This window comes from Cottoperca gobio, chromosome 5 (assembly GCF_900634415.1).
Source record: "Cottoperca gobio chromosome 5, fCotGob3.1, whole genome shotgun sequence".
NCBI lineage: Eukaryota > Metazoa > Chordata > Actinopteri > Perciformes > Bovichtidae > Cottoperca > Cottoperca gobio.
Genome location: NC_041359.1, coordinates 6,682,613 through 6,693,105, shown reverse-complemented (window position 1 = coordinate 6,693,105; position 10,493 = coordinate 6,682,613). Strand labels below are relative to the sequence as shown.

At 39.7% G+C, this 10,493-nt stretch overlaps 1 protein-coding gene across 7 annotated transcripts in view; it reads left to right on the top strand.

The window, feature by feature from the left end:
* Positions 1 to 132: 132 nt before the first annotated feature.
* mbd1b (methyl-CpG binding domain protein 1b) overlaps positions 133 to 10,493 on the top strand; it is a 12,996-nt gene continuing 2,635 nt past the window's right edge. Inside the window, exons 1-17 of one of the 7 annotated variants that reach the window (XM_029432204.1) lie at positions 133 to 337; positions 934 to 1,496; positions 1,787 to 1,927; positions 2,626 to 2,767; positions 2,855 to 3,129; positions 3,249 to 3,331; positions 3,424 to 3,467; positions 3,835 to 3,975; positions 4,073 to 4,153; positions 4,432 to 4,452; positions 4,555 to 4,647; positions 5,675 to 5,836; positions 5,955 to 6,113; positions 6,792 to 6,872; positions 6,962 to 7,042; positions 8,256 to 8,423; positions 10,241 to 10,493. The exon at positions 10,241 to 10,493 is cut by the window's right edge and continues 2,635 nt beyond it. In XM_029432204.1, coding sequence (XP_029288064.1) covers positions 1,135 to 1,496; positions 1,787 to 1,927; positions 2,626 to 2,767; positions 2,855 to 3,129; positions 3,249 to 3,331; positions 3,424 to 3,467; positions 3,835 to 3,975; positions 4,073 to 4,153; positions 4,432 to 4,452; positions 4,555 to 4,647; positions 5,675 to 5,836; positions 5,955 to 6,113; positions 6,792 to 6,872; positions 6,962 to 7,042; positions 8,256 to 8,423; positions 10,241 to 10,493 — 2,287 coding nt within the window. In that variant the 5' untranslated portion in view covers positions 133 to 337; positions 934 to 1,134. Of the gene's footprint in view, positions 338 to 933; positions 1,497 to 1,786; positions 1,928 to 2,625; positions 2,768 to 2,854; positions 3,130 to 3,248; positions 3,332 to 3,423; positions 3,468 to 3,834; positions 3,976 to 4,072; positions 4,154 to 4,431; positions 4,453 to 4,554; positions 4,648 to 5,674; positions 5,837 to 5,933; positions 6,114 to 6,791; positions 6,873 to 6,961; positions 7,043 to 8,255; positions 8,424 to 10,240 lie in introns of all 7 variants that reach the window. The other 6 variants (XM_029432203.1, XM_029432205.1, XM_029432202.1 and 3 more) reach the window with 6 other exon arrangements.

The window sequence follows — 10,493 nt, the reverse complement described above, 5'->3', positions numbered from 1 at the left end:
ACATTTAAACTGAGTCCATATAATACATTATGGTAGCTAATTGAAGTTACCGTGTGGATTAAATTTTTTAATCTCTTAGATTGAAAAGCAATTGAGAAACTGTACTTGTTAATGTAAAGTATTGTTTTCTATGCTGTGTTGATAGACCTCTCTGTAGGCGGGGTCAGATCTACCAGAACATCCATGGGCCATACAGGTTTGCATCTTTGGTGTCGAAGCCTTCTTTGGTCCATCAACCGCTTCCGCTAGCTCTGGATACATGGAAGCTAACTACGTTAGCTCTACGTCGTAAAGTGGTGCCTGGAGTCTCAGGCATCTTGGGAATATTACCCTAAAGGTGTGTGTGTTTTGTTGGCCCTACTAACTGCAAGCATTTGCAAACTGGTAGCGATACACTGCTCTTAACTCAGGAACAATTTCAGCACATTGGCACAGGAACCATGGAGGGACGCTGTAGCTAACTAACAGTGGCTAACGTTAACGCTGTTACTTTCATTGTTTCTAACGTTACTACAGCTGCTGGTAGTATGTCGGTTAACTACGTATTCATATATAAGCACATTTAGCCGTTGAGGTTAGCTTTGTGTCGCTGGGTAGTATTGCTACTACCCAGTGCTAGCTAGTTAACCATGGTTACGCGGAAGCTACACAATGTTGGCTATATTTATGAACGCTAACGTCTACTAGATTGTGACACAAGTTGAATTTCATTTCTTTAGTTATTTGCATGGCACATGGTCTGCTAACTATACGTGAATGTATGTTCGTTAAGTCATTGCCATCGATTAGAAAACAGATGTCAGAGCAGCTTGTTGTTTTAGCTAACATTACACTACAGTAAAGATAACCACAGAGCCATGTTAACGTTACATACTGCAAGTTACTGCACATACGGCGTGTTTAAAGTTTCTAAGAGCATCGTCTTTTTTCCAGGAGCTGTCATGAAAAACTGAGAAGCTGTCAACCATCCTTACGGTGCCTGTCCAAACCCTAGTGGCGAAGGTCATGAGGCTACATTCACGGACAATGTGAAAATACACCTCTTTAAATGGGATGCCAGATCGACTGTAGAGGATATCTTTATTTGTCTACAGGAATACAATTTTGACCGTTGTAGCCTGAACGGGTGCAACAATGAACGAGGAACCAGTTGAGACCCTGGTCCCTGGCACAGAGCCAGTGAAAAAAGATGTGGGACAAAGCACAGAGAGGATCAGCAGCGAAGCAGAAAACACCCCCAAGGCAGCACCAGCACAAGAGGCTCTGGCACCCTTAGACAGTCTCAAAACAACAGAGGAAAAGCCTAGCTCAGATCCTGTAAAGGAAACTCCAGGAGAAGCAAAGGAGGATGCTAAGGCCACTGTTGGGGAGCCTCCTGTTGACTGGTTTGAGCCGCTTGAGGATGATGATTATGAAGATGGGGAAAGCCTAGCAGGAGAAAGTGAAAGGAGTGTGAGCGTGGCGGGCAGCGAGAAGATCCGGCAAAAGGTTTATCAGTAGGTTCTCCCTTATATTGTGTACTGTTGTCTAATAATGAGCAGCATTGTCTTTGGATTATATAAATATATATATATATATTTATATTTATATTTATTTTATTTATATTATATATATATATATATATATATATATATATATATATATATATATATATATATATTACAATATGTATACATAGCGTGGCATATTTACATTTTCTTGGATGGCTTCACGTGCATTCTGTTTTCCCCATGTGGTATAAAGATTTCTAACATGTATAATTCCCGTTTCCTCTTTTCAAATTCAGGTTTCAGCTTCCCCGTCGTAAGCGATCGCATCCTGATGAAGGATGGGATGACTGGCCGTTACTTGGAGAGGGTTGGAAACGCAAAGAAGTTGTTCGCCGCTCAGGTTCTAGCATTGGACAGAAAGATGTGTATTACCTGAGGTAAATACTTTCTGGTAGAAAAGTAAAAACAAATCCCAATGTACCGTTGTTTTCAATTCATGGGTCAGAACATAACTCATCATATATTTACTTTGTAGTGTTGAGATTTTATTATTTTTTAATAATAATTTTTTTTTTTTTTGTGCCACTCCTTTACTCTTTGTAGTTTGAGGTCAGTCACATAACTTTGTGTAATTGCAATGTGACTAAAAACCCCAATACATTTACCAGTAAGGATACATTTATAACACTTATACATTTTAGAGTCTAAATAACCCTGTTAGCTGGTATAAGCGTCTCAGATGTGAGAAATTGCTGCTCTTTCTCGTTTATGTGATTGGAGTTTAAATATCTTATATCTTTGGGTTTTGAACTGTTTGGACACAATAATCAAATTCACAGTCCATCAGTCCAAAATTTAAAATAAAAAAACATCCATCCCAGTGTCACCCAGAGCCCTGGGTGACACTGGGTGCTGGGTGGATGCTGGGTGTTTTTTTATTTTAAATTTTATAGACTAAAAAATTGATAATCCAAAGAATAGTCAGCAGATAAATCAATAATTAAACTAATTGTTATTTTCAGGCCTAATCAATTAAAAACCAAAAAGGTTATTATAGAAACAGAAGCATGTGACATCAGGATGTTGTAGTTGAAGTGCTCTTTGTAGTTGTAATTGTTTTTATTTTCCTTTGCAGTCCGCGGGGTGATCGCGTGAGAAGCCGAGTAGAGCTGACTTCAGTGCTTGAGGGACATCTTGACTTGTCAACCTTTGATTACAAGTCAGGAAAGTTCTACGAAGGCGTAGCCCCACCTACAAGGGTTCGCAACCGAGTGAAGGTATTGGCCTCTTCATCACTTCAAACCTAAAACATTTAAGATGTGTGAGTCTTGCTGTTAAGTTTTCCTCTCTTTCTTTTCCATTAGAGAAAGATTCGCGAGCGTTCTTCCTCAGAATCCAGCTTGATGGAGAGAGGAGAGGGGGCCGACACTCCAGACTCCCACCACAGGCTCACCCCCATTCTGGCACCCAAAACCGTCCAATCCCAAGAGACAACTTTCTCCTTGCACAGTACAATAAGAACTCCAACCCAAGGCTCTCACTTTGAGGATCCACCAGCGGAAGATAAAATTAAACTTCCCCTTCCCTCATCATCCAGAGCACTCCCGCTCAGGATGATTGGGTCAGAGGACAACACACTGTTAGTCCATTATTAATTGTTCATTTGTCAATCATTTAAGTTCATAAAGGGGTCTGGTCTGTTTGTGGGGAGTTGTTGATATATGCAGATGGACTGAGTATTATCATGTTTCCCTGCAGGGTCTGTTCCAGATGTGGAATTTCCTTCACAGGCACATGGTATGACAAACAAAGGAAGAGGCCCTGCTGTCCTACCTGTTGGGGTATGTCAGTATATGAGTGCAATGTCATGATTCTGAGGAAAATAACTAGTGGGGTTACTCATCTTGCAATGTTTACTTCTTTTTAATTACAGCGGCCTCAAAGACAAAAGAACACCCGATGGTTCGCTTCAGAAAGGTAAAGCATCGTATGTCAACCAGTTGTGTGAATGAACTCTTTAACGAGCTGAAACTTTGGCATGTGCCCATTGGGAACGTTCCAATGACACAGTATAGATTCACAGTTGACACATTATGTGAATGTTATGTTTATATGAGGGAGTTGCGTTGCTGAAATTGACTGGACATTTAATCACTTTTGGCAGTGTGAAAGTGAAAGTTTTTTTTCATCTGACATGGAGAAAAGGGCTGAAAGTTCTTCAACTCTAAGAAGACAACTTCCAGAATGAGGATGCTGGTGAAAATGTGCAAACAAATGCAAATGAGACCTGGATATTTATGAATAAACAAACCTGCTTTTTTATTTTTGTTCATGCTAACGGTAGTGGATTCCTTGTGGACAGTGTGTGGGATGCCACAACACAGTGAACTGTGGGCAGTGTGCCAACTGCAAGCATGGACTGCAAAGCCCAGAGTCCAGGAAACGCTTATGCCGGAAACGCAAATGTATATGTCCTATTCGCAAGGTTAGCTGCCGGGCGCCCAACAGTTTGATTGTTTTGATCCTTATTCTTTGTTATGTTACTTTTGCATTCACACTTTGTTTTGTGTATGTTTCACCAGGGCCCTGGAAGTGGAGGCTTCCTGCCACAAAGGCCTTATACTGACATTCCTGAGACGTTTGATGACTGCATGAGTTTCCAGGTGATAAAAGATTATATAATCCACTAAAATGTACTAAATGTTCACTGGGATTGTTGTTGGGTCAAACATCTCCACGTGCTGTGCTCGAAAGCCATGAGTTCTTGTTGAATTACACGTGGAACACAAATGCCTGTATACTGATGTACTTAATTTGATCTGTGTAATAACTTTAATTTGATCTGTGTGTAATAACAGTGTAATTATGCACTGGGTCTTTGACACTGAATGATTCAATGAATTCATTTTAAGCTCTAACAACAACCTTTTTTATTTTACAGAGTGAAGTTACAGACTCACAGGTAATCTTTTGTAATACGAAACCGCATCATTTATTATACTCAATATTATTGCTGTATATTATACCCCTATTCTCCAATCTTACTAATGTTTTATTCACACAGCACCCGAGTCTGAAGAGCAGCGACACAGAGAACTTCTCAGTCAATGTGGACGTTGATGATGACGATGACATGTCCACTGACGATGACGATGATGTGAGTTGTTTTTTTTAACCCACTGTCATACAGACATAAATTGATCACACAAGCAGTGTTTTTCAAGGCGTTCGTAGCAGCCAGTCAGTGCAGACAAAATGTTTACCATGCCGACCAGAGCCTGATGTTGTTGAAAGCAAGACAAGAAGTGTGACAGGCAGAGCTACTCGTTTGTGAGTATATTATTAAAAATGTTCTCAATTATCAGGGTAAGGTGTATCAGTTGAAAAAAGGTATTGCATTAACTACAGTAAATGTATATGAAGTGAAGACGTATCATGTTGCCAGGCAGGGAAGACGAGAGAAAAGGGAAAGGGAAGAGAAGGTGGAAAGACGAAGCAACAGGTTGTTTTGTGCGTCAGTGAATTTGGTTTGACATGCACATATTTGAGTTCTGGTATTGGGCTGGTTTTATTGACTCACAGACGTGGTATACCTGCGGGGTAAAATGTAGCGCAAATCTTAACCAAATTTCCAGACAATCGGCCAAACAAAATGGAAATGAATGCTTGTTTCAATCCACTACTGTGATTTAAAAAGAGTGCCAGGACAACCGCAAAAGATTTTAAAAAACCATGTGATGGAAATTTACAATTTTTATTGTTTCCTGTATTAATTGACGACCAAAAAATTGTGTACGGTCACAGACTCCTCATCTCTGCACTCACCTCTGATGTGTTCGTCTTCAGTGACACTTTAGTTTGAGTCACATGCTTCATTTATGTCATGATTTATTTTATTAAGGCTGTTTCCATTGCACTTAGTCTCATATTTATGTTATCCATAACATACCACCTCAGTAAGCATAAAAACCTTTTTGTGATATTTTGACTTTTTCCACTCAAATTGAAAATTCAGATAAAAACATGTGTATAGAAACACATTTATGTGTTTTTGTGTGAGGTTTGTCAAAAGAGATTTCCTATAAGTCATCTGTTGTCACCATTAATTTCGCCACTGGCAGTGTTGAAATAATTGAATTAAAAAAAATCTCTCTTTCTTTATTACACACTTGACTTGCCTTCAGTGGCATAAGAAGCGGAAGCGGCGGTCCTGTGGGGAATGTAAAGCCTGTCTCTGCAGGAAAGACTGCGGCACATGCGACTTCTGTGTAGACAAACCCAAGTTTGGAGGCAGCAACAAGAAGAGGCAGAAGTGTCGACTACGTCAGTGTCGGAGACAGGCAATGGTAAGACCCTACCAATTTTGAAAGAATTTGTTGTTTTTTTGCAGCAATTATGTAATAGTGTTGTTTTTTTTAAATATCTCTGTGCAAAATTTGGCAGAGACACTTGCTGCCTTTCCAGATGGGACAAAGTGACTTTGGGCCAGAAAGTTCAATGATGCCGGGCAGGCCTCGACCTCACTACACATACAGTCGAAAGTCAGGTTTAAAGAAAAACAAAGGACCACATCCTGGCATGGACTTCACAGACAATGAAGATGATGACAGTAACTTACAAGCAGTGAGTTCCCAATGCCTTTTGGTGGTAAAATATTTTTATCGTTTCGTATGCCCCCGTCCATAATGTACTACCTACAGTAGCTCGCCCCCAGTTTGGAGAAACAGACAGGAGTACGGGCACAGAAGCGAAGCAGTATACTGCTGTGGACGGGGGCAGTAGCAAAACGTTAGTTTGTTTGTGTTGTGTGACTTTGCTGTTCTAAAGGGTTAGTTCAGATTCACCAAAGTCACATAATAACACTAACAAATTAACCGATTAAGGCAGCGGCAGACCAGCAACGTCCGTGTTCTGCGAGATAAACTTACGTTTTTTGTCAATGGAGTCTGGTGGCTTTTAAGAGAGCATAGATAATGGCTTCATTTCTCCGTCAGAAAGGGCCGTCTGAGGGCAAGGTGAAGCAGTGAAAATATTCTAAATAAAGCGTACACTTGAACTGATTTCTTTAGGTGGGCCTTTTTTACGGGACTAAAACAGGTTTTGCTGCTGCCCCCGTCCACAGCAGTACATTGCTTAGCTTCCGTGCTGGTACTCCTGTCTGTTTCTCCAAACTGGGGGCGTGTTGACCGGCATCTATACACTGACTCTGGATAAGTACCTCTTACAACCCCACTACAAATCCGAACTATCCCTTTAAGGAAGAATTGGTAGTTTCTTCTTACTTATGTTTCACTGCCGTAGATAAACTGGAACCTTGATCCTGCCAGTGGTAATATGAGGTCATATGAACTGAATATGAGCAACCACCAAACATCTATGCAGGTTTGAAAATAGATTAAATATCTACATGGTTTTTGTCACCTCACCTCGCTTATCTAACCAAATGTCAACTTAACTTTGTCTTTCTGCAGTTGAATCATTTGGATTTCGGGCAGCTGAACGGTCTTCCTGACAGAGTTCCTCACATCAGCAACCACAACAGTTCAGAACTAGTATGTCTACATTCTTGCTTCCTTTTTTTGTTTTTGTAAAAATGCACTTTTTTTTCTCCTCTCCATCAGACGGAAATGTGTTGCATTTTGTAATTGGTCGTTTTATGTTTTAAAGTCGGGAGCCTTTGTGCTTGAGAAGTCCGACAGCTCGTTGGCAGATAATCGCACTTTTCAGGCTGATGGTGTCCAAATTCTTGCTGCACGACTGTTGTATGACTGTCATCATGGCCTGTTTACACTTTCCTTCACAAACGCTTCTGGCCCCTTGGCCATTTCCTTATGTTTCTGTTGTCATGCTGTTCTTAGGCCTGTGGCTCAGTGTGATGAATCCAGGCCTGGTTCCAACTCTCTGGTCTGTTTGACCATGTTTTTTACCAGTGCATGGTAATTGCAGTCTGTACCTCTGTGTTGGGGGTTGATGAATCCTTTATACAACGAGTGTGCTTGTGTTTATCTGTTGTCTTGTCTCAAGAGTGAGTGGTCCTTCTCCCCCTGTCCTCCATGTCAATGTTGACAGTACATGTGTTGATTTTGGGGGGGGCACAGTTTGACAGTGTAGATAGAGGCAGGGATCACGAAGAGAGAAAGAGAGAGGGGTTTGACATGCAACGAAAGCAGACGGAATCAAACTGGGGATTTTGAAATTACACGGTATGTGTCTTAACTACTTGGCACCAGGCCACCCACTAAAGTTAACGTGATCTCCTTATAAAGGATGTCCTTGTCACATGTTTAGCTAGTCATCTGATCAGATGAAAATATCTGATGCTTCGTAACCTTTCCTCAATGTCGTGGCTTTCAGTCACTGTGTTTTGAGCGTTGCCTATGGTAACACATTTTCTTATTGGACCCTTTTAACTATCAGTTTTCCATTTTATTGCTCCTGAAGTTGTCATGGTCGTATCCACATTAATACTTTTTCAACTGTATTTTTGAAAGCTGTAACTAATAAACTGCAGAGTGTAAGTTTATACTGCTAAACAAAGCAGTTCTCCAGTTTATACGTATAATGTCGTAACATTGGGTAAATATTATGGGTGTATGTTCCTCTGAAGTTAAAAGCTAATTTGATGCGGCTGGAATTCAATTTGCGTTCAGCGTAGGCTCGATATGATTTGACATTTTGTATTGTACATGAATTCCTGATTGAGTTTTCACTGTCTGCAGTTGTTGTTCATGTTTGAGCTCATGAGTTCACCCCTTATCAATCCAGGACCAGCCAAGCAGATGGGATGCAGAGAAATCATACGCTGGCAGACATGGTCAAAAGCATGTTGAAGAAGACGAAGAAGATGATGACGAGGATGAAGAGGAAGAGGAGGAAGAGGAAGAAGAAGAAGAAGAAGAAGAGGAGGAGGAGGAGGAGGAGGAGTTGCCATTGGTAAGTGTCCTGCTGATACATATTAGTTGTCTGAATGGAATGATGTACTTCTGTAGGCCAACCCAGAAGTTAGCATCGCCCTGGGAACCATTATGATATCTCTTCATGACATTCTTACATGCATCATGTCCCCGAAACAAAATACATCGTTTCATATGTTCTGGAGAATGAACAGAAAATTTTTATTGAATACTGAATGTTTTGAAAATAAGAAATAAATAAATTGAGGGGAACACTCAAATTGTATGTTGCCTTTAAATGGCTGTTTTGTTGTATGGACACGTGCTTTCAGAAGAAGTCAAGAGTAGAACGTTAACCGAGTTACAGGAATTGAATTGAAAGTCTAAAGAGACTACCTATATCTCTTAAAAAATAAAACATTAGATATAGAAAAAAGATAATTAATGAAGAATTTAAATAATTTTATGAGAACCTATATACATCATAAATAAAAGAAAGAAAACCCTCTAACTCCTATTTTTAAATCAATCACTTAAATAGGAATGCTTATCAGTGGACAAAAGAAGAACTTAACAGGAACTTTACCAGAAATTAAATCTGCTATTAATAAATTGTCTTTTGAAAAAAGCTCCATGAATCGAAGACATTTCAATGGAGTTTTATTCCAGATTTTAGTCGAGCATAAATCCTCTTTTTATTGAAGCTGTAAATTCTTCCTGAAAAATCATACGCTTCCTCAAACAATGTACCGAGCAACCGTTTCCGTAATACCGAAGCCAGGCAGAGTTTGTGATAGTCCTTCTGATTTCAGACCCATTAGTTCAATCCACTGTGATAAAAAAGACAAATACTAAAACCATAAATAACAGACTAGCACACATCTTACCAAATATTATCCATCACAATCAATCTGGATCTGCACAACACAGGCTTAAAAACCAATACTAGAACCTGCTTATCTTTAATACAGTATGCAAAGAAGTATAAGAAGGATTTAACACTAATGGCGGTTGCTGCAGAAAAAGCCTTTGACCGACTTCAATGCTCTGATCTGTATAAAGTGCTCGAGGTTTATGACTTTCTGGTGAAATGTATTAATATGGTAAAAACTATTTACAAATCACCTAAAGTTATACAAATGGAAATCTTTCAGCACCCTTTTTCTTAACTAGAGGTTCAGCTCGAGGAGGCTCCTCATCGCCTCCCTGTTTGCATGTGGAATTACAATTGGCAAGAAGCAATACAAACTTTATTTGCTGATGATCTATCACTCTATTTAAGTAATGTGAACACTTCCTTTCCGTATGTAATTGAAATTATGACTTAATAAATGACGTATTTTTGAAAGCTATCGGGTTATAAAATTAACGTGGAAAAAAAAACAGAATTAATGATTAATAATAATCAATTGGGAGTTTGATTAAAACGCAGCTTCAATGTTTTATATTGGACATTTAATTAACAATAACATCATCAGTTACAACCCGGTAGCTTACTTCTATCTCTTTTTTCAAAGCAAAAAATTAAAACAGTACATTTTGTAATTAATAGTACATAGAAAAATTACTAGGTCAAGAAATGGATCGATAACTATTCAAAATGCCCAACTAAACTGGGAGACGTGGATAAACTGCGGAATTCAACTTGGATATTATGATTGAGAATTTAGTACTTTTCATTTCAGGAATCTTGACCTCTGGACCTTATTTCAGACGTCCAACCGAAAAACCCTTTTAAAAGAAAAGCTTTCATTGTGAGACGAGGGAACCAGAAGTGCAAAAATGCTAACTCATTTCGTATTTATATAATATTATAATGCAAATGTGCATTTATTTTCCCTCTGTTGCCGTCTGCAGATCACACAGATCTTCAGTTTTGCTGAAATTCAATCTGGGGGTGGTGCGGACATAGAGAACCAGCTAATGAAACTGCTCCACTCTTTGCGCTCCTCTGCAATGCCAATCCTATGGTACGCCATCATGGTCGAGGGCCCGCAGCTGCAGCTCATCCAGTGCTCTAAACAGTCCAACCTGACCGACGCCATGGTGCTGATCGACCCGGGCTTCTGCTATCAGGTCACCGTCCAAAAGCAGCCGCTGCTCCCCACCC